At 39.6% G+C, this 26,549-nt stretch overlaps 2 protein-coding genes across 2 annotated transcripts in view; both read right to left on the bottom strand.

The window, feature by feature from the left end:
- Nucleotides 1-1,280: 1,280 nt before the first annotated feature.
- On the bottom strand, nucleotides 1,281-8,083 carry CLEC3A (C-type lectin domain family 3 member A). Its single transcript, XM_015874185.2, has 3 exons — nucleotides 7,881-8,083; nucleotides 5,887-5,967; nucleotides 1,281-3,113 (listed from the first exon to the last, which is right to left on the bottom strand). Exons 1-3 carry the CDS (start codon nucleotides 7,993-7,995, stop codon nucleotides 2,728-2,730), a joined length of 582 nt encoding a protein of 193 aa, XP_015729671.1. The 5' UTR covers nucleotides 7,996-8,083; the 3' UTR covers nucleotides 1,281-2,727.
- An 11,765-nt stretch (nucleotides 8,084-19,848) lies between these two features.
- The window catches only part of VAT1L (vesicle amine transport 1 like), a 41,196-nt gene continuing 34,495 nt past the window's right edge, over nucleotides 19,849-26,549 (bottom strand). Inside the window, exons 8-9 of the mRNA XM_015874167.2 lie at nucleotides 23,770-23,853; nucleotides 19,849-22,911 (exon numbers count right to left, since the gene is read on the bottom strand). Coding sequence (XP_015729653.1) covers nucleotides 22,813-22,911; nucleotides 23,770-23,853 — 183 coding nt within the window. The 3' untranslated portion in view covers nucleotides 19,849-22,812. The remainder of the gene's footprint in view (nucleotides 22,912-23,769; nucleotides 23,854-26,549) is intronic.

The following is a 26,549-nucleotide window of genomic DNA, read 5'->3' as shown; positions in this document are numbered from 1 at the left end:
TTTTAACAAATCAGTCATGTTATTCATCAGAAATGTTATTTCTGCTCATCAGTTAGGTTATTTCTGCTGCTGTTGGGCACTACTGGTTAAAGCTGATACTATCCTAAGAAAAAGGCTTGTGCTTTTTTAATCCTTTTTCTCTCCTTCCTTGATAGTCCCTCATCTCTTCTTTCTCCTCCTCTCATTAATTTGCACTCCATCCTTCCACAAGCATAACCAGCTGAGATAGATTTTCCTAATGATATACTTCATATGTGGTAAATATCTTTTTATTTACACTGAAAGTGATATCAAAAATATCTCTTTCAACCAATTTTCTAGATGTCTTAAACATCTCACAGTAGAGCAAAACTCCTGGCATACATGATAACTCAAGGGAAAATAAATAAATAAATGAATGAATAAAGAAATAAATAAACTTAATCATAAATTCCATGTATTTCAGAAATGTAGGAGATATAGTCCTCATTCAAAAGCAGAGCCTGGGGGGGTAAAGTCACCAAAGGGAGACTTGGGGATAAGTTTTGCAGCCCTGCTGCTGGACGATCTGGGGACAGAACCCCACAGAGATGCAGTTAGAGGCAGTTTTCCCCTCTTGAAGGACCCTCTTTGCACAGGGACACTGCAGTGGCGGCGAGCTCAGCTTCAGCACCAGGTGCGGGCGGACAGCGCCGTCCCGGGTCCAACCGCTGAGCTTCGGGCAGAGGATTTCAGAGCAGGAACTGATAAGTGCAGTGATGGTAGAATGGGTGGCGTTGGTATTAATCAATGTGATTTAAATTGCAGATCTGGACACAGAAGCAGACTTCTGCGTCCTAGAAAAGTTTCTTTCCCAAATGAACATGTAACATATCTGGAATTCAGATTCTGCCCCAAATGAACATTTGCTAATACTTGTCATCAAATATAGAAATAATGTATGTTTAGCTGCTCAAAGACAAGCACTTCTGAAAATCATTATTAAGTCTTTCAAAAAAATATATCATTTCCTATTTTCTTGCGAACATTATTAGAAAATAACCGGAAGGGAATGAAAGCAGTGTTTTCTACAATAAATACCATATAAGCGGCGCATCCAACTTGTTGTGTTCTGCGTTCTGCTGCTGTACCACTGGGTGGGAGTGTTGCAGCTTTTTCCGGAGTTGATTTGCAGTCGTGTACCTAAAAGTTGCAGCTGCATCCTGTTGCTCAATTTGATGCAGAGATGAAGAACTCGGAGCTGGAACTTGCAGTGAAAACTTCACCAGGAGACCTCAGAGGATTTCACAAACTAACTGAAAGAGACTGGGTATTTGACTTGGGAGCCAAGTAAGACAACTCAGAATTTGGTGTATGTGCTGGGACACTGTGTTAACTGCAATACATATTTCAGGAGTGCACAGAGAGCTTGCATCTTAAATGGTACTCCAGCAAGCAGGGACCCAAATTTGGTCTTGTGGCATGTATGTACAGTAAAGATGTGGTATAGTACACTCAAAGTTCTTTTGAATACTCAGGAAAGAACTTGGAAGTAATGGCGTTTGCATGGACGCTAAAACTCTCAAAAACACTATTACATTTAAATACCAGTAGTTGCAAATTTATTGTGCAATTTAAGAAAATCCTGCACAATTAAAAGAGAAAAAGTAGAAATTAGCCTCCAAGCAACAGTATCTTTAAATCATTTACTGAAATTCCCTTATATGACAGAGAAACTGCAGTTTATAACATGAAGGCAAATATGTACTGTGATGTTAAGAACAGCAAAAAATAGCTAGCTCAAATGCTGGGTATCAAATAAGAAAATCTGCATGTGGCCCAGTGAGTGATGGTTTGGCCCCACTCATCTGTACCAGCAAGGCATGTTACCCTCAATATGGAGAGAGGTGATTGAGGGGATACGTTTTTCCTGAATGGGGACCCTTCCTCTTCATTCATGCCTGAATTATAAAGCCTCATTCTGATCCTGCAGGAGAGGCATTTGCACATCTTTCTAAGGGATTACATACTAACAGTACAATTTAGTTCCAGGTTGGTTTCTTCTACAGGAATGTTCCAGGTGACATCTAATATTTAACCATAATTGAGACATTTAGAAGCAACCATGCTTCAACCTGATATTTAGAATAACCACTTTCCCCATTTTGTAGCAGTGTGTCTTATTTAACCCTGTGTGCTTTAAAAATTATCATCAGATTTTTGTTTTTGTCCTTCCTATCCCATAGTTAAAAGTCTTGGTCACAAATCCATCCTGTTAAGCTCTGTAAGGAGAATGGCCATTTTCCCAGGATAAACCCCAGTGTCCTCCTTAAACTCTGGAACAAAGAGGAGCACTACATCTTCTGATAGAATATGTCTCCATACAGCAATCTTTTTGTATACTTTCAATATATTCACTAGAGATCTGAGATCAAGCAATAATACCATGGAGATACAAAATGCAGAAACAAAGGTGAACCCCAGTAACCTGAACACCAGGCTGGAAGCATATGGCAAAATATGATGCAATATAGATTAAAATATAGCATGTATTCCTGTACATGATGAGAGCACTCACTACATAAAACATCGTAAGCATCTGAATAGAAAATAAATTAACGAAGAAAAATTCTGTTTCAGGAAAGACTGAGTATAATGCAAGAGATGGATACTTGTAACTCACCACTGTCTAAGTGGGAGGGGCTACTAACAAGAAAAAAATGGCATGTTAATAACCCAAAATATAGTCATGATCACTTTTATATGGAACTATGGGATCAGAAATTCACAAATATATCTTTTGGCCGTACGGCAGACCTCATCCACCCACTTGCCTTGTGTTGAAAAGAACACACAATTTTCGCGCTTCCCCCCATTCGGCTGGGCACGATCCCAATTGAAGTACTGTAGAGCCATGCCATTAACATCAACAAACTTCCCTTCATTTACCATGTCATTGACACCTAGCCAGAACTCAGACCCTCCAGGCATGCTGTTCTTGCCATAGTCTCGGAGAGCGTTCGTTTCATCACTATTCCTTGGGATAGCCAGTGTCCCTCCCTTGGCTATGCAGTCTTCATTAGCTTCATGAAAATGCTTGGTGCCTTCTGATATGAGGTAGCACTTCTTATGGGCCTTTGTCCCTCGAAGACAGACTGTGAATAGATATTAGTTTGCAAGTTCAGTAAAAGCTTGAGCTTTAAATGATGTTTCCTAAAACGAGGATTTTCTAAAGGTATCTTGGTGGTTAATCAGGTCACTCAACAAGTGAAAAGCTCTTGCACCTGAAGAGTGGGTCTGGAATCAGGAGCAGTAGCATCAAATGCAGACTTCCCTGCTACTCCCATTTTTGTAGTACCTTGTATGCAGCCAACATGCTAGCATGCCTTTGGGAAGTCTAGATGGTTCACAGGCACACTGCTGGGTCCTTGGGGTGTATGAGCTGGCCAAAAGCTTAGCATGCTCTTAGGGCTACTGCAGAAGTCACTTAAGGAGAAAGGATAGATAAAGTTGTGATCTTAACACCATAAAGTACTGTGGAAAAAAAATATTTTGAGTTTGGGTTTTTAAAATTTAATTTGGCTACTTCTGAACAATAAAATACAGCTCAGGCCTGTTGTCAACATCTTCTCACTTGTTTTTGTAAATAGTCCTCTTTCCACATGCCTTACCTTATTTTATCTCTGAAAACTGGTGGAATGGGTAGGTATGAATGTTCATACTGTAGGCAGATGTGAGTTAGTCATTTGAAAATCTTTACTTGGCTTTATACTAAAAAGGAAGATCTAAAGGTCTTTTAATATTTATCATATTCAAGTTCCAGAGTAAAGTGTTACCCATTAGCTAGGCCTATTTCATAGCACGAAAATGTTAGAAATGCTATTTTAAATATGTTCTGCTTGCCAGAAAAATAATGATTTGAAAATCATAATGCAAATCTCTCTCTGACGGATTGATAAAAGTATATTCCCACCTGCAGTAAAGTGGGCATTCACCTCTTTAGTTCTTAATATCTGGTCTTTCCACCAAAGTGTGTCCCTTCAAACTCAAATGAAGTAAAGTGACTTAAATCTATAAAAACTTTATGAAAAACATACTGAGCTTGCATGACAATCTGAACCAAGTAACATAAGCATTTGTATTTAAAATGTGTTTGGATTTAGTTCTACTGGAACATATCAAGACAGGGAAGTCTTGATGTAAAATAGAAGTGCACTAAAACATGAATTTGGCATCTGCTCTGCAACTGGAATTGCATTGCAGGGTTCTTCCAGCCCAAGGTCTGCGCAGGCAGGCTTGTGGAAGTCAGTCTTCAGGCTTCCCTTTCCAGCTCTCCTAATGCACATATATGAAAAACTGCCTCTCTCAAGAAAAGTGCTTACAAGAACAGAGGCCACCTCAAAAGAGTTTTACTTCTAAGTTGAGAAAGGTAGCAAGGGGCTTGAATAAACTACTAAAATACTTATTTTTGGAATCTTGCATCTTCCTGCTTCCAGTCCATTTCATTTATTGCTTAAACTCATCTTAAACTTAAATTAGAAAAGCAATGAAAACAGTATGAACATCTTCTGTCCTGATGTTTTCTATAGTCTGTTTCTAATTCCTGTCATCTGTTCTAGTAAAATAAATAAATAAATAAACCAAATCAAATGTAATTATGTATCTGATCGGCAGGATATGGAAATCCACTCTGTACCATATCCTATGTGCCTCAGTTCTTTAGTATTTCCAGTTCTAATAGTCACTGCATTCCCTAGCTGCATTTTCAATATCTTTTTGTATTAGGACTTATCCTTCAAACTTCATTCTTTCCAAGTGCTAAGCTAGACAATGGTCAAGGAAAAGTAATTAACGCATTTGCTAAATTTTGAATTCTTTAACTTCTTTTTCTTTAATTCTTTATATTCATGGGAAAATCAGAGGGACATTATCTACTTCAGCAACTCTGCAGTAATGATGGAGACTATTCCCCTTTAGGGAGAAAGTTCATGCTGCTAAATGGCATATGGCAACATTTCACAGTATGTACAAAGGAGAACTGGGAAATTCAAAAAGAAAAAGAAGGAATCAGATTGCAGTATATCTTGAAAGCGTCTATAAACTACTTTTTGAACTATCATAAAGTCATTAATGAATGCAGTCAGAGCTGGAGGGGCAATAGGTCTCTTTAAGCCAAATTTGGAATCCATTTGATCAGTGTGGGTTCTGAATTTAGAGGAGAACTCAAAATAAGTTTTGATGATAGAAAATCTCCTGCCTCTGGTTTCATTTCTGAGCCACTGCTTACTGACTCTCAAGCTCTTTCTGGAAGCGATGCAAGAACTACTTTTAGACAAGAGTTACTTGCCTACCAAAGGTTTCCTCTTTAAGAAATTTCTATAGTCCTCTTATGAGAAGTTTAAAAGAAAAATATTTAGTGTACCTCAAAAAGCTCTATACAACCCAGGATACAAAACAACATAAACCCACATATTACCATTCCCAAGCAAAATATGTTCTGTTTCAAGTGAATGATGTCACTTCCTCTGTAGAGTCCTCTTGAATGTGTTTAAATGTCAGGTTTTGTGTCAACAGCTGTGAAAAAGCAGAACTGTCTAGTAGGTGTGTGTGTATTTATCCTTCTTATTTTGCTTGGAATTTTCCATCTAACTATTGAAATACTTAAAGGACTGCATGTTGATACATGATATTTCTGAATTCACAGTGAATACTACTCAGAGGTTTTAAAATAATATTCACATCTGAATGTTGCAATTGCCATCATTTAAAGATGACTCCGTCCTTTAAGCTTATCTTGTTTTTGGATGTTCTCTGCCTTTACACTGACCTTTACAATCACTCTTAAAAAGATGAGTGAGACTGGGGAGTATGAGAGAGAGAAGGCAGTGGTAGCTTTTGGAGGCCACTGACCAGTGTAAGCTACTTTACCTGATTGAAGTGCTTGCATTTCTTTGAGAGCATTTACTTCTCTCCACAACTTGTCAATCTGGGTCTTGAGGTCATCTTTTTCTTTAATAAAAGAAATATAGAGAAATGAGCAGATATGCATGCAAAAAGTTTTTGTTGTTGTTTTTTTTTTTTTTTAATTATTTTAACAACTGTCAGGTCTCTGCATTGCCAAGATGTATTTTGCCATTTTAAAGCATCAGTATTCTAGTTGCTCATCTCTAGTTTACAGCTAAATGTGCCTGTTTGCATTTGAACCTGTATGCTGTAGTGTGGGGTGTATGTGTACATATATATCATAAAAACAATAGCAAGGCAGAAGGTTCTATGAACACATAAATTTTACACAGCTCTTGTTTTAACACAGTGAAGGATAGCTGATATAATCTAAGTTTAATGTCTAAATGCATGCAGATAGGCTTGCTGAGCTGCCATCTCCCCTCCCCAGGAGGAGCCTTCCTCCCCATTGGTGACCTGAATCACCCAACATTCATCTAATGACACCATTTTGTGACACTGACAAAAGTACCAGTAAAACAATGAGACAAGAAAAGATGCTAAACTGCACCTAACAATTCCATTTTCATGTTCTCTTTTGCATATTTTCCCTCTGAAACATTATAATGGCTCACCACAATCATACAGATAGCAGACAGGATTCCATTGCACAAGCTTACAGTTTGATTGCAGTGGTAAGCAGACCTTCCAGAAGCCACAGTAATGAGCATGTAGAATAAATAGGCTCTTTCACAAGCAGCAGAACTAACAAAGCCACAGTTCCTACAGATCTGTGTTACATCACCTAATCCTCCAGCTCCACCCTAGAAAGCTTGACCCTTCTCTATATTCCCTAATCAGGGAAGATTGACCTCAGCTGTCCTTTATGTTCCCATGGCAGGACTCCCAGTCCATGTTCTTCCCTGTGATTCCTAGTTCCCAGTAATCTCCCCATGACCCTTCTCTGCTTTGAAAGAGGCAAAAAGCAGAACAGATGAGCTCCTGGTACAAATTTTTTCTAGTGGCACACTTAGGCAGATCTTTTTTTTTTGCACCCACATCCTGAATTTCATAATTTTGGGTAATTTGTCCTGAGGACACCCAATATTTTGACAAACTGTTTCAAATGCAGAAGTTATCAGTGGAAAGCCGACAGAAAAATGTGCTGGCAGCACAAGGGTACGAGCAGCATATCCTTAGGACATCAAGCTAAGAACTGAAAAGATTCAAGGGGAAAAATAAGAATATATAAGAATAATATAAATAAGAATATATAGCTCCAAAGCAGTATAACTGTGTTGTACGGTGACTTTATCAAGGCTCCATTTTTTTTTTACTGACAAGGAGCTTAAATATTTGCCATTAGTGTAACCTCCATCATGCACACTTTTATTAGAAATAAGCCTTTAAATTAAATACAGAGAGCATTCCAAACAGCCAGTAGTTCTGTATTTGCTCTGTAATCTTTGCCCTGGGAACTGAATCCTTTTTTTTTTTTTTTTCTGGAAATTCTTTATTATTGATTTCACTTTCAGTCTCACCATATCTTTCATACAAGTAGTATCCCACAAATGTTACCCAGACGTTCTGTTACAATTAGGAAACAGACAAAAACCTGAACAATACCCCTTGAAGATTTAATGTCTCATTCTATTCTTCTCCATCATGTGTACATGAATTTCTATTCATCTTTACCTTTGTATCATAAGTAACGCTGGCTGTCAACAGAGATGAACGTAACAGAGCAAGACATTTTTAAACTGCAATGCAGTTTTATTCCTATAACTAATTCCAGCACATTATTCTTGGCTTCACTAACTCACATAAAATATTTCAAAGACAGGCATAATATAGACTTGACTATCGTTTGTTAATAAACATTTGAATAGGGCTACTTTCTTACTTACACGATGTTCAGTACATAGTAAACGTGCATGGTCTATAAACCTCTATCCCTCCTCCCATTTAAAACCCAGTACCTTTCACTCTACGTTTGCTGTGCTTCCTAGCTTTGAATTTGGAAGCCTGGCTGATGGTCTGATCCAGCAGTAATATGCTTATGAGGAGAAAAATCATAAATCCAGTTTGTGCCATCTCTCCTTTCAAGAACTTTACAAAAATCTTCAAGAGATTCTCTTCAGCAGCTGTGAGAGCAACTCACACAGACACATCGCAGGCAGGACTGACTGAGGTCAGTTTTATAAAAGTGTAGTGATAGGGTTGGCTGTACTCCTTGCTTACGAAATGTGTTTAATACTTCAGCTGGCTGCAGCATAAGGTGCCCCCTTGTTCTCACATCTCATCTGAAATTCCTGTTTCTTTTTTGGGTTCAACTGAGACAGGTTGCTTTTAAGGGCACTGAACAGTGCTCCAATTGCTGCGAATGAATGCCATTTCTTCAGAGATAACGCTTTATCTTTGAAGCATAAAGGTATGTAAAAGGAGATGGATGCTCAAAAATGCCTTGTTTATGCCAGCCTCAGGAAAGGGTAGCACGGTTCTGTTCCATGCTGGTTAACTACGGACAGTGGTCATGATCTTATTTACATTGAAACGCCCCTTAGTAAACATGGCAGCCACACACACACACAAAGTACATATACAATAAGATCACATTGTCAGATGTTCATTTATTGTTGTATTAAGAGTTCATAAATACCTACTGGATATTACTGTGCTTCTGAATAAGAGCATTATGTGCTATCAGAAGGGTCTAGTTAGGGGAATAAAACATTTTGACCCTCTTATAAAATTTCCCAATTTTCTCTGCCAGGGGAAGAGATTCTGCTCATAGTAAAGTACAAGATACTGGAAGCAGGACAGTGCTATCTAGACTGCGGAGAGGTGTCTGCATTTGGAGCTCTTTAATTTGCCTTGAGACTGAGTTTTCTGTGAATCCCTTTATATTGGGATTGCTATAAGCAATATCATCTCTCACTCACTTTAGTGGATAAATGTGATTTTCAACCAGAGGGCTTCTTTAAAATGTTGATGCTGAAGTCATCGCTGGGCAATGGGTGCAGGCAGAAGTTTATGCCACTCTGAAGCTATGATTCCAGACCCCTCTTTGCCCTCTGCCTTGGTTACATTATACTCATATTATCAGTATTCTTCTTCTAGAACTGTAACAGCAAGAGGTTTATTACCTTATTAAAAGAAAGCTGAGATTTAGAGGCATGCTGTTTTACTACATGAATGCATACTGGCTTTTTTCTAACCACATGGAGTCTAAAATCACTTCAGCTCACATAATGTAAAACACACCAACACCAGCTGTTTCAGATATCCCCAAACAACAAATTGGATTCTCTATAGCTGGTACACCTCTATTAATCATGAACTAATACTTTATAAAATGTTTATAAAACTTTATAAAGTGTTCAGTGATTTGCTAAAGCTTGTTTTCAGTAGTTCTGCTTCAATGTATTGAAGTACATTGTGTAGGGAAACTTCAGGAAAAGTGTTGAAAGAACAGTCTGAAGTTTGTTTTGAAAGCTTCACCCAATTTGTTCAGTAGAGTTTTTTGGACATTTTACCATTATGCAAGTTGCTCTGTTGGACTTTACTCCTAAAACCCGAATCACAAAGCTGTCCCTGCATCTGCTGTGAAAACCCACAAGGGAACAGGGGATTGTTCATCTAGAATTTGTTTTGAGTACCTGAGAAATAGGTTTCACACTTATGCATAATCAACAGCAACTAAGCAAGTTTAACTTCTTGCATGCAGTGTGTGAGCAAAAGAGTCAGAGAACAGTACGTTGCAAAATATGTTGCTTAGAATATTTAAACTCCCAGTGCTAGTGTGAGGAAGCAGAAAATGGAACCATATTGGAGGCCTAGAGCCCTACCAGAGTAAATACATGCTCTGTGTATGGTCTTGAAACTGGCATAACAGTGTCATTTAGAGCTGTATTTTGTCATTTGCAAGCATAGTTAGAGTAATATCATGCAGCCCAGAGAGTGAACAAAGTTATATATGTATGAAAGTAATTTTTCTTGGGACAAATTAGTTCTCTTTCTGTATGAGAATGTGCTATCCAAATATAAGTACTCATGCTTTTATAGCTGTGTCCAGACTAGGATATACTTGTACATTTTATTCACACCAGTATAGTAGAACTTCTGCATAATGACAAAGCTGCAATTTCTCTTGAATTGTTTGGTTTGAAAAGAAACATTTTGCAGAATCCAGAGCTGCTGTGCTGCACAGGCACCTGGGTGGTTTTCTGGCTTCTGCTTCCGTGCCTCATTCCATTTGCTTTCAGACAACTGAACCATTCAAAGCTTAAGCAACCTTTGGTGAAAAGTTCATTTCAGTTTCTCCACAGAGTCTCTTCAAGGTAAAAAGTCTGTTCCCCTCAGAGACAGTTCCACCTTTATATGCTCCTGTAAACTGGCTTAGAAAAACTCTTTGTACAGCTGTTTTTCCTCTCCATTCTCAGCCATCGTTGAGCTTGTGGAAAGAACATGCAACTGGGCACAGAGTATGAAAAGTCAGTGTGAGACGTGGACTGGATACTCAGCTGAGATCCTGAAATAGTCTGACTGCAGCAGTAATTTCCTGTTATGAGGAATAGGATCTATGCAAGGTGATCATGTCCTTTGTTGTCGCCTGGAGTAGTGGAGCTACAAGGAAATACTTGCAAAAATATCTTTAAAGAAAGGTACAGTGGTATCTCGAAAAACAACCACGCACAAATGGCTATTTAAATGTCTCCAATCTACTGAGGTCTATGGTTCCCTTCAGGTTTCAGAGTTGATTGCATCATGGTCTGTTGGACCAAGTGGGAAACTGAAGGGCTGTATCTGCTACTGAAATCTGAGCTACTGTTTCTGCAGCATTACAGTTACAGAAATCTCAGCTCAATGTAAGATTTGGGAAAGAAGCTTGTACATGGGTGATTATTTTCCTGTTCTACTCAGAGTATAAACAGGAAATAAGAACAGATCAGAGCTGTTGCCAGACTCAGGAATTTCAAGTGGGGTAAACCTAAGAGCCAGTCTAGCTGAAAGAGGTTGACTGCCTCCCAGGCATCAGTTTTTATGAATGATTTGGGTAGCATATGGGATCCATGGGTTGATTATCATTTGTTTCTATTAAATGTAAGAGATTTTGCAAATTCTGCTAGCTGTGGATTATGTCATGCTTGGAAAAATACAGTGTGCTTGATTTCTTTGGCCTTTTCAGTCTTAAAAACTCTTTCTTAAGGATTTTGTCTCAGTCCAACCAAGTATGAGGCAGGTTTATGGCTGACATCCCAACACCAAGGTTATTTGGGGGAAATTTGTACAAGTAAGCTGTGTATTTGGAAAAGGGAAGGGCTAACCTTATGGAATGTGAGGTTCTGTGAAAATTCTTAATGATATTTTGGGTTTGTACAGTCGGTTCCATGTTTTCCCTGTCATAAGAATTTGCTTTTTAAAAGGAAATTTACTCTCTGTAAGAGTTTTGCTATGTCTGTTAAAATTAAAGGAAGTTACCAGTTTATTGCTAAAACAGGTTCATCTCAAAGCTGAACCATAGCAAGCAGGGGACAGTAAATTGTATATGAGAGGCAGCACAGTAACTTCTGTCTATCATATATATCTAAAGTAAATATCATTATCTTATATGCGACCAAACCGCATCATTGTATTACTTTCATTCTCTTGCAGTGGCAGTGAATACAAATTATGGGTTGTAAATCTGAAAAAGTATTGTTGATCTTGTTCAGAAGAGATTCAGAATTCAGAAGAGATTCACCGGATCTACATAAACCAGTGCTAGGAAGGCAATTGCGCTCTCTGGTTACCTACCCAATGCTGCTGAGCACTGATAAAGTTGCCTTCTTCTAGTGTTGCCAAGTCTTGTTTTAAATCAGCACTTCTGGCAATAATAAGCAGTACTGAGCATTTTGTTGATTGCCACTGCCTCTGTCTTTGGACAGGAAAAACCCCAAGGAAATGGCTTCTCATCTAGGGTTACATGTTTTGATGGCCATGAAAAACGTGCAAAAAGCAAAATGCCATCCCCCACAAACCAGAAACGACTTCTTCACAACCAAGTGACTCCATGTCATCTCTAAAGATAAGGGAATTTAGGAGAAAATTTAAAGCTTTGGTTTCCTTGCAATCCAGGTGCAAATAAAACTGTTGAATGGGGTCTTTTGAAATGCTGTTCCTGTGGACCTGGCAAGATTTCCATGCTGGGAATTGCTGGCGGCAGCACAGCTTGTTTAGCCCTCAGGGAGGATGTGAGAATCTGTCTGTTTCTCTTTTGTAAACCTCAAATACCTGTTGTGCTAATTTTTCTCCTGCAATGTGTGCTACCTATTTGCCTTTCAGGAAATGAACTAAAAACATCCTGAGAGCTTATTTTCTCCTCTTAACTTTTTAGTTTTGATCACCACAGTCTCCTTGCTATGAAGTTTTACAGCTTCACATTAACATGGTGTCAATAGGTCTGCACATCCTTATATATGCCAAACAACGCAATTTGGACAAAGCCTTAATTTAGCCCCTGTGAAGCTCACAAGACAGTCTGAAATGCACATTCACAGGTTCATAGCAGGTTACTAACAGTGTGGCTTTGCTTATTGCCAGTAGGGCTGTCCAGAGGAAGGATTGCATTCTGGCTTGTGTAGATGTTTGTAGGATTTTCCTATAGCAGATGGAAAAACAGACCTTCTCAAGAGTGTGATCATGTCTCGCTTTGGTGACTGCGCTTCACAGAGGACTCAAATGCTCTGCTCAAGGGCTGACTCCTTGCTTTGGCAACACAGGAGCTTGAGATCCCACTCAGCTATATCTGTATGACCACTGAGGCCCCTGTTGAATGCTGCTGCTCCCCTGACTGCTTACAAGAGGCTTCAGCTGGGGGCTGCCAGCCTGGCCTGTGGCATGGAGCCAAACCGCAGCACTGCAGCCCAGTGCTGTCACAGGATCTGCAAACAGCTGACCCTGCTTTACATGTGCTGGAGGCAGCACTACCCCCATGCATAGGCATGATCAGCTCATGCACCAGGCCCCAGGGTTGGAAAATGTGTGATGTGGTCCAAGTAAAACATTTTTCTTTTAAAAGTTAAAGGAATTTTTAATCTGCCTGATCAGGAAAGAAAAATAGCATCTAAATGAACTGAAAGCAAATGTTGGGCTGATGTCTGCTTGTCTACAGACAAGTCAAGCAGTGGAAAGTGGAGCTGGCCCTGCCTGGCAGGACAAATACTAAAGCCAGCCCAGCTACAACTCACTATGCACATTAATTCTAATATTTTCACATGATCGTTTCAAATGGAAATCGTTCTGGCATTTGCCAAGCAATTTAGACACTGCATCGATGTAAACATCACAGGATTTTTAATTCTTCCATTAGTTATTGCCACATGAATTCTTACTGCAGTTTATTCCATTTCCAGCAGATGTCTTAAGTACCCTAGGAATTGTTAGGACGGGTCTGATTTTGTATTGCTTTTCCATCCAAATGAAACAGAAAAGATGAAGTTCCCTCTCTGCTTGATGCTCAGGATAAATCCATTGCATTGCATGGCTTTCCCCTGGGGTTACACAGCAGAGGGTGAGGATCCCAAATCCGTTATGCATTTTCTTGAGGCTTCATTACTGCAGGGTGAGCAGTTGAAACAGGCATCTCTCAGACCAAACATATTCTTATAACAGGGTTTTCAAAGGGAACAGGAGGCTGTTTGTACTGGCTTTGGTAATGCTGTTTCCTTAAATAATGCTACAGCTTATGCATAGACTAAATCAACTTCATCTAACAAGGTGATACGATTTCCCAAGTTGTACGGACATCTGCCTGATTAAACCGCCTGATTAATCTTCTGAAGATCTTTGAATCTCCAGATAGTGCATGGCTGTTACCACCTCATTTCTTGGGGGAATGAATGTGATCAGGATTGCCTGATCTGATATTTACTGCCATGCACACACTTCATACCTCACCAGCCACAGGACTCTGCAGTTCTCAGAGCCCTCCTTGACAGGTTGGGATCCCCACTGACCCCAGACCTGCAGCTAACATGACCTACTAAGCCTTCCCCTTGCTCTCTGTCCCTGGGAGTTAAATCCTCTCTAAAGGCTACAAAGCTTTGCCTGAGTAAGGCCAGCAGCCTTTGCTCTCTGCCAGATTATTAGATAATTAGGGGATCATCTCCCCATACAGCAGTAAACTGGTGCTATGTCACCAGAGCTGGAAATATAAAAGCTTGTCTAAGGGCAGAAGTAAGCCAGTTCTATTGGTGCCTGCTGAAATGGCAAAGCTGCTTCCAGATATGGGCTGACAGGTTTGAGCAGTGCTACATGTTGCTGCATAGCCTTAATGACTTGGGACTTTATGAGCATGAGGATCTTGGCTCCATGCAGTGCAGCACGGAGGAGATGCTCCCCAGGTTGCAAGCAGTGAATGGTCTCTCTTTACAAGGTATCCAATGTGACCAGGAAACAAACAGCTGCCAGGCAATACACTTGTTTTACATATCCAGCCTGTACTTATACAACCTGGCACTCACTGCAAGAATTTGGGCAGCCTTTGTGTGCAGACTTTGGTACAGCAGGGGCTGTAAAACATGAGGAGCAGCACAGCTGTAAGTGCAGAGGAGCAGCTGCATTCTCTGTGCAGGGATTTTTCATTTTGCCCTTTCTTTACTTGCTCCAGAGGCTCCATAAAACCGGTATAAAACAGCACCATGTTCTCAAGAAAGACAATTGGTTTGGGCAATGCACACAGTGTATTTTAATATGGAGAACTAAGTAAGGATTAAAAAAAGAATCATTTTTAATAAGCTGTGGCATGGAATTAATATTACTCCCTGAATTTTTAATACTGGGTTCATTTAGAGGACCAATCAGCTTGATGTGGTCCCTATCAAATTCAGTGGTGAAACTCCTATGAGATTCCAGTTTGAGCTGAATTTACTGTCTTAATGGGAATAAGGAAGGAAGCTTGTAATAATTATCCTTTTATTATCCTGTTTTGCTTGATGATTAGCAAACAGAACATTGTGTAATAACTTTATTCGTTGCTGTCATGTTGAACAAAATGCAGATCAAAAATCTCATATGAATCGTATTATGTATGCTTTATTAAGTTAACCTACAATTCCAGGGAATGTGCTGCAAGCAAGATAATATTGAAACGGGGCTAACGTTTAATATGTGAACTGTGAGAATTGGTTAGAGCAGCACTGTGCACACAGCCACTGTGTGTAGGTGTGCAGCTGCAGATTGATTGCTCAGGAACTTGAAGACAATTCCTTGTGTAAATTTGTCGTTGCGTGCCTATGGGAAAGATGGGGCTGAGACTCCCAAAGCAGTGCTTCAATCAGTGCCACACTGCATAAACACACCCCTGACACAGGAGTCCAACATCATTTGGCAATCAGACTTAATTACAGCATTAATTTTTACAGCCCAGTATGCAACAGTATTTTCCATCTGATCCTCAGATGGAGCAATCCTCGTTCTGCCCACAAGGTGAGGATGAGCCAAAAGGGCTGGATCTGCACTCTTGTATTAACCTAGGCACTGCTTGGCAGAAAAGGCTGGGGTCAGGAATCCAAGCTGCTCCTTTTCCTGCAGTGCCCCACTGAAATGCTTTGAATGTTCATTGCCAATTCAGGTTCTGAGCTAACCTGTTTGATGAGAAAGAGCAAGGAAAATCTTGACTACTGTCTTTCGACTGCATATTTTTCTATGGGGCTGTGCAGGCTGGGTCTCAGCTGAAGGTTTTTAGCACAAGATTCTGTGCATCTCCTTTGCCTTGGAATAAGTAGGATTTGAGACACAGCTTTCAGCCATGAAGGAATAACTTCCAGCTCAGCTGTTAAGTTTAGTCAAGATTCTTTATGTTTAGTCAAGAATTAAATCCTGGAGAATTATAAATCCTTAAACCTAACAGCAATAAGTTGGCACTGGACAAAACACTCAGTTTCATTGCTTCCTGTCTACAGTGGCCCAGGAACACAATGGCACCACTGAGAATCATAGAATCGCTCAGGTTGGAAAGGACATTAAAGATCATCGAGTCCAAGCAAAACCCCACCATCCTACCCTAACTATCAGCCCTCTGCTAAATCATGGCCCTGAGCACCACATCCAAAAGGTTTTAAAACACATCCAGGGATGGTGACTCAACCACCTCCCTGGGGACAGTTTGCTTTTATCAGACCAGTGAGGCACTTGACCAGTCACAGGACTCTCGGTTTCTTTCTTCTTCTTTTTGTTTTCTTTTTGAACAGTGGGAAATTTTTCCTTTTTTGAAATGCAGACACCAGAAGGAAAAAAAAAACTGCAGCAAAGATACAGAAAAATGATCTGCCAAAGCAAACAGGCAGAAAAGAAAAACACTTCGCTTATCTCTCTCCTGTGCTAACAATAAAATGAATGTTTTCTCCTAGTGGCCTCTGGAAAACATCACAAATCTGACACGTCCTTCAGGCCACACGGTGACAGTAGCAGAAAGATACCAGTCAGCCAGCTTCCCCCCCAGCCTTTGTAAGTAGTATTTGGTTATTAGCTCATTGCCCAGCCAGCCCACAGGTCAGGCATTTCAGTGAAAGTACAGACATCCTTATTATAAATAACGCATCTAACGTATCTGCAGCTTCTCTCTGTTCTTCTAGAGCAGCTGGGATGCTGCACTTCTTACAACTCTCCACGTGGGAGATGTATTCATGAAGAGCACAAAATGATTTGCACTGATACCTGCAGGTTATCAGGGAAACAGTGCTTGGCAGGGACACAGGCAATGCCTTGCAGAATGCAGCCCACTCCCACTTCTGCTGGGGCTGCAGGTAGCAGAGCTGACTGATGGCAGCGGGGTCCTGGTGCTGGGAGCTCCTCCAGACAAGTCAAAGCCATCCTAAGCTCTGAAGGAAAACAGGAAGGCTCATGCCCCTGTGACCCTCCCAATTGCTGTGAAGAGGGATGATGCTTATTCCTGGCTTTATTTTCTCATCCTACCCTAAATGCCTGGGGGAAGAGAGTCGAGGTTCCCACAGCACCAATGTACCTGTGTTAAGTCCACAAAGATTTCATCTGTCACTCTCTGCAGGGGATCAAAGTGGGCATGACCCAGTATTCTCCAGGAGGTAAAAAAGTTAATTTTCCTGAGGCAATACCAGAGAATAAGAGCAATCAGTGAGCACTGCAGGGCCTCCAGAAACCCCACAGAGAAGACCGGGACCCCCATGTCAACCTGATGCAAGACAGTGGTTAAGTGTTGCTTTAAGGACAAGGCTTTAAGCAACAGCAGTGCATCAGGTACCCCTTTACACTGCAGAAGTCAGCAACTTTTGAGCCTTCTTCCCCTTTGTCAGCTCTGTGCAAGCCTGGCTGGACAGAGAAGGGAGCAATGTTGGAGCTGCCCAACTTACCTGTCCTGTCTTTGTTGCTGGGTTGTTCTGCTGCCTGGCAAACTTGTGCCTTATGCAGAGACAGGAGCAAAACTGAGTCAGATTTCCAGCAATGAGGTAAAAAAGAGCAAAAGCAGAAACCCTTGGAAGCTGACGGGCAGGGCTGTGCAGTGCCAGTGCAGTGACTGACGCACAGCACCCTGCAGCTTCCCTCTGATTAGCTCTGCTTTGCAGGAGCATGAGCTGCTCCAGCTAACCAGCTCCCTGGGGCAAAAGCCAGCTTTTTTAATTAAAAACAAAGCAAAACAATAGAGTATGCCCTTATTTATAAGCAATGGACAGTTCCTGACATGAAGAAACAATCCTCTCCAATACTAATGTTGAAAGGGAGAAGCTCCCAGATAATAAATACCAACATTTATAACACCTAACACATACTCTTACCTGTATTTTTGCAGCCCAGACTTACACACAAGAAAGCCCTTGTCCAAAACATGATTGTGTTTACAAATTTATGGGGGATTCCAACTCTTTCTCAGCCCTCTCCCTTCCTAACTGGTGATTCAAGGTTGCTACTTAGATGTATACTTAGCAAAAGGAATCAGCTGATGAAGAAAGCATCAATTTTTCTGACCCCGGAAACTAGTGGAGATAGTGCTGAATGTTTGACTAATGGCTTCTTCATCATCGCCCCTGAATATATGGATGAGGTTTTTAAACACTGCTGAAGGAGGTCAAGCCTCCTTAGAAGAGAAATATAATCACCACAAAAGTATATTAATCTAATCAGGCATATAATGGATAGATGTAAAGCGTATTAATAAATCAACAGATAATCTGTAAATTCTGCTCATTTGTTACTTCTGGGTAGAAATATACATAATTATTTTCTTACTTTCATCCTCTAATTGTTTATTAGCTGCACTGTTCTCACCCCTTCCAGTTTGTGAACAGCATGCAGGTGGTGAGGTGCCCAACACAGCACTGTTGGAAATGGCTGAGATCAGGCCATGCCACTTGCTGCAGAAACGAATGACAGAGAAAGCTGAGGCAGACATGAAAGCAGTGGCTGAGTTAGGATCAACTGCAGGCAATTCAGCAGCACAACAGTACAGGCTGATGAGATGAAGCCACATTTGCATTTATCCTCTAACCTGTTCTCTCACAGGAAAATACTGGAATGTCTGCCCAGATGTTAAAATTTACTTGGAAAAGAGAAGCCTTGGTGCAGATATCAGTTACAAAGTATTGATTGCTTTGGCTCCTTTCATAGAGAAACAAAGCACTAGTTCACACCCAGGGGCTTAGGGCTGGCAAGGGATTCTCCTACATAGTCCTCTATGAGCTGGGGCTGCTGGGGCTGCTGTGCTGTGTGCTGGCAGCCACCATCGCGGTAGGAGAGTATGTTTTGGCAAAAGCCACCAGGATTAATGGCTAAGCTCACAGAAAACGAGACAAGCACAGAAAGATGGAATAGAACAAGGATCAGGGATACTCAGCAAATTAAGATAATTTTTTTGCACTTTGTCTGGTCAGAAACCACACAAAATCTGCATCCCAGCTTGGCTGGCAGCAGCCTCCATGTATTAAACTGTGTGACAATTATGCCCAAATGGTCCAGTGGAAAAGCTGGCAAAAGGCAGGGCACTGTTAGTAATCACAGAGAGCCTGAAAAAGGCTGTTTGCTTTCAGCTTTATCCCGAGCCTGTGACCAGGGATGCACTGACCATCATTTGCTTATCAACTCTGGGAAACCTCTTCTCAATCAACATGTGTTCACATCTTTTAGATTACATGACTGATCCAGTAGCTACTGCAGTGATATTTCCCAGGGATATAAAGGCTTTAGAACAAGTCTGGCATGACTGGAATTAACCAAAGCTAACAATTTCTCTTCATTCAGATATTAAACTGAAGTTCAATGAACCATTTCCTCTTTTTCATGCAGGGAGATCTTTAAAGACATGTACTCAAGTACAAATTGAGGGCATCTATAAGTTTGGTAACTATAAAGAGTACTTTGAAAGAAAAAGCGTACGAATTATTTCAGGAGAGATAACCTTATATCCCATGTCAACTGAACCACCTCCTTGCAGCCCTCAGTTAAGTCTAAGATCCAAGAATAATAGGATTTTTGATTCAATAACGTCTTTGTGTTTTCTACCAGCTAATCTGGAGGTGGCTGTTTTGGATCCCATTTTAAGATTATTCCCTTTGAGTGATTTCCTTTCTAAATAGAACTTTTTCTCTGAAGATAACTTGCATGTCAAGCTTTCTCCCAGTGCAATCTGAGGGCAAAAGTTCTACAAACCCCCATCAAAATAACACACTTCACTGACACTTCATAAACGGTGCTTATAAAATGTTTTGCAGTTCTTAGATTGTAACATTCAACATTTCATACTAAACTCTTAATGTTCAGTAAAGTAGCACGCTAAGCCATTTTAACAGCCTTGATGTATTCTGTAATAAGAAAAACAAATATTTGTTTATCCTTCAGTAACCGAAATGGAAAATGAGACCTCAGATTTTCCTCTTAACCAATTCCAAGTCAGCTCCCTAATGTGAAAGTATTAGAATAAAATATGTAAGCCAAGGATAATGCTATGCTCAATATTTTATTTATATTTTTATGTAAACATAATTTGCTTTGTAGGCACAATATAACAAAAGCTCTAAAGCAACAAATACAATTAAACAGTGTTTCAGTTCACTTCAATCAGGCTTAAGATAAAGAGAAGCTTTCACAGTTCCTTTAAGGCAATTTAAGAAATAATTTGTTTCACTTGAAGAAACTATCAAATTGTCTTAGAGTTGTTTAAACACAAGTGTTAGTAGTAAACACAAACCTTCATTTCTACTGCAATAAGACTTGTTCAGTAACAACAGTCTCACCATCATTTTGTATAGCATGCCCTCTACCACTTCAAACGTGATACTACTGTTTGTGGTATTCTAGTAAGTATTTAGGGCTTATGGGCCAAATTCTGCTAGCACAAACCCTGCTTCTGGAACAGGCACCTGAAAGCTTTCCATTCGTTTCAGTAGTAACCTTCACACGCACCATATTAATACTGCTAAAACACAGAGCAGAATTCAGCTCAGTGATTGTTAATACTGACCTGTGTAGTGCTTAGGTAGATCCAGAACAGTCCTCTGTACTAATTGCAATTACCTGATGTTCTGCTGATCAGAAAACGGCCCTGAAATTGGTATGAATTAGCATGAAAATTATTTTCACCTTGCTAACAAAACCAGAAAGACCAGCCAGCATTATTTCATCCGATTGTCGTCCCCACGGTGCCCGTGGCCATGACCACCATCACCCCTCTCTATTTATCTACAGGGGAAATTTAACTGTAGAGCCAACCATACTGTGGTTTATAAACAGAAGAATGGATTCGCTATTCTGCTTGCCCTACTACTTTAAGGCCTTGAGAATGCCACTTTACTGCCAGTTCAAAGGTCACCAGCAATATTGCTCACTTTGGCGTCAAATCAAAACTTCTCATTATGTGAAGGTTTGTTGCAGGACAACATTGTTACACTAACTGCAAAACAATGTCAGGCATGTTTCCTACTGAATTGTGAGAACTTAATGGCCTTTCTGAAAAGCTCACTGGGCAATCCCAACACGTGGAAAACTCACTAAATAGATATAATTTTTTCTGCATATTGAGTTCCTGTTTGGGTTCGATACGACACTGGAAGCCTAAGTCCAACACAGAAAGAAAATCAACTAGAATGAAGTTCTGCTTCAATATCTAAGGAAAACTGAAGTTTGTTTTGATTCATATTTCAACAAAAGCTTTTTTTGGCATTTTCCTCCACAGTTTGTTCTTCTTATTTCTGAATTTGTTTAACTCAAGGCAAACTTGCTTAGGATGAACATACTGCACAATTACCTAGTATTAGAACAGTAGAACGGCAACTTCATGAGCACAGTATGAAGAGATGGACATTAATACTCAGCAAAGAAAAAAAAAAAGAAAAAAGAAAAAAAGAAACCCAACACAAGAGAATCCTCTAAAACCACACATAAAAGTAATCCAGACTCACAATTACTTTCACATTGAGAAAAGCCTGAGAAGCAATCCCTCTCCCTCTATAGTTTAACTTCTATCACTACTACATATTTGTAGAATTAGGAGCACAACTAGCCTTGCCTGGAGAAATATCTTCTTTTGCTAAAAATATACTAAAAATATATTAATTCAAAGATACATGGCATTATAACAAGGTTTCTGACTTTCTTTTAGCATTTCTACTGAAGTTGTTTGCAGTTATTTTGAAATGATTATTTCAACAAGACCACCGAGGACCTGAGTAGCTTCTGTTTGGATAGGTGAAAGACAAGAAAAAATATTTACTTTTGTCATGCTCAGACATAGTTTCCACTAGTGGGAGGTAGATAGACTAGCTGGTCTTTGTATATTTGATCCTTCAAATAGTCACAGATATAACTATACATATGGAGCAGAGCTTTTAATGGAATTACTAGCCCAGATAAAGCTATCCCCACGCATAATTTCTAATGGGATTAAGGTCTAAAAGTCACTTTTTAAAGGGTTAACTTCTGTTCAGCTCCAGCTTTGTAGTTGATCAATATGTAGTGATTTCAGAGTAGTAAACTCTGCCAACAAATTTCTTTCCACACACTGCAGAGATCCTTACTAATAGGATTTAAAAGTTACATTTACAAATGGTTCGGCTTTTAGACGCAGATGAGTCAATGCGTCCTTTGTAGAACACGATGTTGAACTGTCAGTAACAGTGCAAATTGTTCTGGCCCTGAAACGAGTGGCTGACTGGCCTCTGGTGCCTAGAACATATGGGGCGTTAACTCAGATCGACAGGAAAGCAAAATAGCTGGCACTCTGAGTGAAGTGTTTAATTACTGGTGCTGATTGCTAATGTGATCATACAGTACTAATCAAAGTCTGTCAATTATTGGTGTCTCACGATTTCCGATTCCACAATTTAAAATGAGGTATTTTTTGAGGATGAAGACGGGATTGCTTATAAAATGAGGAAGCCTGATAAAGGAAAATAACCTTACCATTTTTGAAACTTTTATCTGTGGTTCAGAAAAGGAAAACCATTTTAACACTGGAAAATTCATAAACGTAAGAATCCTCCCTCCAATTAGCAGAATCTTCAAGACAGCAAGTGGGCAATACTTCTTGTTACTGTGGTTGTCAACTTGCAAAAAAAAGCTCAACCCTCCAAATAACTTTATGCAAAAAGTTGGAATTTGCATGAGAACGATGCCCATCTAAAATTACACAGTAAGTTAATGAGGCTTTGAAACTGAAACAAACAAAAAAAATCCATGGGACTCCTACAGGGAAACTGGGTATTACACAGGAATGTCATAATACTGCACTGGATGAGAATGGCACTTGAGTTCAAAACAACAATGATCAACAGCTCATAGCTCAGCTGACTGCAGACAAATACAACACACACTGTACTACAGCATTTGTTCACTGATGCGGAGAATATTTCTCAGTCTTGTTCCCTTCTACTGAATCAATCATTCTGCTTCCATCACCTCTGGCTGTTACTGGATGAATGGCATGCGCTCTTTATTCTCATTGTCCCCTTCATGGTCTTCTTCCTCCTCTCCAGCTTCACTTGTCTCTGTGCTGTCATTGGCCATCTACAGGATGAAAGATGAAGAAAATCAGAGCACCTATTACATTGTTTTACCCAGTCTTGTTTCAGTTTGATTCACCTCACAGAATGACTTTAGAAATGGAAGAAGATATGGACAGAGCAAGAAAAACAAATGTTCTGTCGGTACAAAACTTTTGTTGGTACAACATCACTTTCAGCTAAAACTGAGCTGCTCCTTCAGGGATTACAGCTGAATTATCTAGCTGGAAGTTGCTTTTAGGATAGTTGCACAAGTGGACTTTGTCACAAAACAGCATTAAGATTCTCAGAAAGGAAACAAAACTCTATAGGAAGTTAACAAAACGTATGTAAACCTTTGAACGTGCTCTTCCAGTGATATGATGATATGATTCTTTAAAGCAGCTCATGGATTGGAAGCATTTAGATCCTTTGAGAAGTAAAGAATTCCTACCAGAGGTACTCCCTGACTTCTGTATGGTAATCAGAAAGCACTTCTGTGTTTGTACACTGAGTAATACTAACATGTCTTTTTCTGTTCAACCTACTAATTAAGACAGGAATTTTGTATTCATTAAATGTCTATTTGCTTTCTGTCACAGGGACACAAATAGATTTGGCAGTTTTATCCTGATTTAAGAGTGGCACATTTCTGGAGAGGGAGACAGCTATGCCACAGAGAAATGTAACTGTTGGGATTGTAGGAGTTACAACTGCGTTCCACCTTAGTTTAAAAATACAGATAATAATTATGGGTTCTATTTAGGTGCTATGGATTTAGAAGAAAACGTTATACAAAACTGTAAGGGATGTTTCTCCAAATGTCACTACCACGCTTGACCTTGTGAAACTGAACGCCATGTATGAAGTGCTTTGCACTCACCAGGGGAGTGGGTGCTTTCTCCACATCCAGAATTAGTTTTCCTATGTTACCTCGGTCATGGATTCTCTGCATGGCCTCCTTCACCTGAAAGAAAGATAAACTTGGTAATTTACAAACACACATTTATAGAAAATCCTGAATGCCTTTGGTATTGGCTTTGCCATACCTTATCACTCTATTTATTTTTATTTTTTTGCTGGCATAACAGGACATATCAAGGCAAGAAAGTTTTATGTTAATAGGATCTGCCATCTGTGACATAGTTTTATTTACTATTTTAAGAATTACGGCGTAGAAGCTAGAAACAAAACGCTGACTTGGGAACATGTGGGTTCCACAGTACATTAAAAGCTTAATTGAGGTCCACGCACCCAAGATCATTTGTGAACGTCCAATACAGAAGGTGGTACGACATTTCTGAAGACACTAAACAAATACAGCTTTCAAGTTTCAATTAAATTTAATGGATACTGGGCACAAAATGTCTTTACCATCTGTCAGCCTTATTTTGAAAGCTGGCTGCAGTGAACTCAATATTACAACTTTAATTTTACTGAGTGGTTCACTCCATTAGTAAACACCCAGACATTAAGGGGAAAAAAAATAATCTGAGAAAACAAAAGAAAAATTGCCACGATGAAATAAAACTAGTAAGGAAAAAAAATACTTTCTGACTTAGGACATAACTGTAAATTAACCTTGGAAAACATTATCATATGAATCCCACTGGATAGAAGGTCAACTCTGTTTTAAAGTTTATGGCTGCTATCAGTTCATTTATTCAACCAAGACTGCAACTGCTTGCTTCCCCAATGCAACTGAATATTAAAACCATTCCCTCTTCCACTGTAGAGAAGAGAGCATTAAAAATTAAGCATGGTTACAATTTGCTGTTCAGTGCAGGCTCCAAAAGTATTTGTTTTTTCGTGTGAACTTTTAAGTGCTGAATTTAGCTTGATTCAAAAGACACATCTCCTCCAGTGGCAAGGATCAAGAGGGCTTCCCTTATCTTAAAGTCCTGCACCAATTGTTACTATTTGTATTTGTCATCTCAAGTCAAAGTAAAGAAATCAGGAAACTGAGTAAATTCAGTTTCTTCTTATGCAGTATCATCAACGGAAGACTTGGACTGCAAGCAGTGCTAGGGTGCACTTCCTAATTTAAGGAGTTTCTATTGGAATAAACGACAAATTTGCCATTGTCCTTTCAGGATAACTCACTCCTTACAGTGGTTGTGTCTGAACTAATGCTGAATTTCAGATTTGAGCCCTGAGAAGCATAGCATTCACAAGGCCCATATAATAAAGCTTTGCACTGATTTTTATACATTAGTGGACAATGCAAAAATGCTTTCAATTTCCCACATTATTTGTCTAAGGAAATTTGTCAGACTTGCTGCTGAAAAGAAAGAGAAGCCATGCAGTCCCATGAACCCAACAAAAACCCTTTCAGGAAGCAAGAGAAGAAAACAATCAATAATAGCAAAGGAGAAATTAAAGGAATCCCAGGTTTGCCATTTCCCTCCAACACAATTCACGCTTCTGCATCAATATTCTTTTAGTTTGATGTACTGTATTTTTAAACATTCTCTGCAGCATAAATAGCGTTCCGTATCTTTTCAGTCTAGAGGAAAATGATAATAAACACAGGAAAAGGAATTTTCAAACCCAGTTAGAAACAATTTGCATTTGCTTTAGGGAGTATACTTTTATAATTGAAGAAACAATTTTGAGCAAGCGTGTTTCTCCCATCCCTTTCAGCCTTACAAGTGATACAGTTGTGGATATGTTATTAAATATCCCCACTGAGCAGTGACAATAAATGCGGAAGTTAAGATCTATGTAATAACAAGTCACAGTTACCAAGTCCTGTGAGAAACACTCAAAATTTGTCTTCCACCATAACTCCCCAAGTACTGCACATTCTCTGAGCTGTGTGAGCACTTCTACTCCTTCCTTGTACCACTTTGCCAGACCCAGGTAGAAAGGTAATGATAGAGCTTAAATGGCGACATACAGAACCATTGCATGGCATCAGCCTTATAGGCAATCAAGCAGCTTTAACATCTCTTTGTATATTTCATCTAATAACAAACGCTCGCACATTTAAAGAGATGTTGTGCTACCAATACCCAAAACTTAAATCTTCAGAGAACTCCTGATATTTGTATCACAGAAAACAGCAACAGCACCTTATAGCCATTTGTCACTGCACAACCACTCTCACATATAATCAAAACCAGTAGAACAAAATGTTTTACGAAAGCAAATTAAATAGCAGTAACGTAGGGACTAAACAAAAGAAATGCAGCAAGCACGAAAGGTTTTAGCTAATTGCCTTAACAATCAGACGTGCTAGAACTTAAAATGACAAGCCTTGGTTCAGCAGAAAGTTGGTTATACAGCTGAGAAAAGATTAATAAAAATGAGGTTATTTCATGAGATCTTTCTAATACTCAGCATGGCCTTTGATTTGATACTGCTCTGCAAAATAAGTCTGAAATCTGTGCTGGAGTGCTACTGTGAGGTTTGGTAGGTGCTGGGTGTGGGAACACATTTCATCCCCTGTTCCATTGGCACAATTTTCCTAACATCACTAAGTTGCATGTGGATGAGAAGAGCAGCTGTTGGGAGGATGGAAGCCTCAGCTGATCAAGGAATATTACCAGTGATCAATTGGCTTCCATTACTTGAACATGCATTCTGTAAATGGCTGTTATCTTTCAAACAGTATTTTCTGACGGCTTCTCCAAAATCACAAGAGCATGAACTTCCCATCAG

The sequence above is a fragment of the Coturnix japonica genome, chromosome 11, assembly GCF_001577835.2.
Source record: "Coturnix japonica isolate 7356 chromosome 11, Coturnix japonica 2.1, whole genome shotgun sequence".
Classification (NCBI taxonomy): domain Eukaryota; kingdom Metazoa; phylum Chordata; class Aves; order Galliformes; family Phasianidae; genus Coturnix; species Coturnix japonica.
The sequence above is the reverse complement of the archived record's forward strand: the minus strand, read 5'-3'. Positions and strand labels throughout refer to the sequence as shown.

Excerpts from the sequence above, each read along its gene's own strand:
- CLEC3A (XM_015874185.2), bottom strand. The coding sequence starts at position 7,995 with ATGGCACAAACTGGATTTATGATTTTTCTCCTCATAAGCATATTACTG. Across the intron at positions 5,968-7,880 it reads CAGCAAACGTAGAGTGAAAG|AAAAAGATGACCTCAAGACC; the intron begins GTACTGGGTTTT and ends CTTTTATTAAAG. Across the intron at positions 3,114-5,886 it reads AATGCAAGCACTTCAATCAG|TCTGTCTTCGAGGGACAAAG; the intron begins GTAAAGTAGCTT and ends ATCTATTCACAG.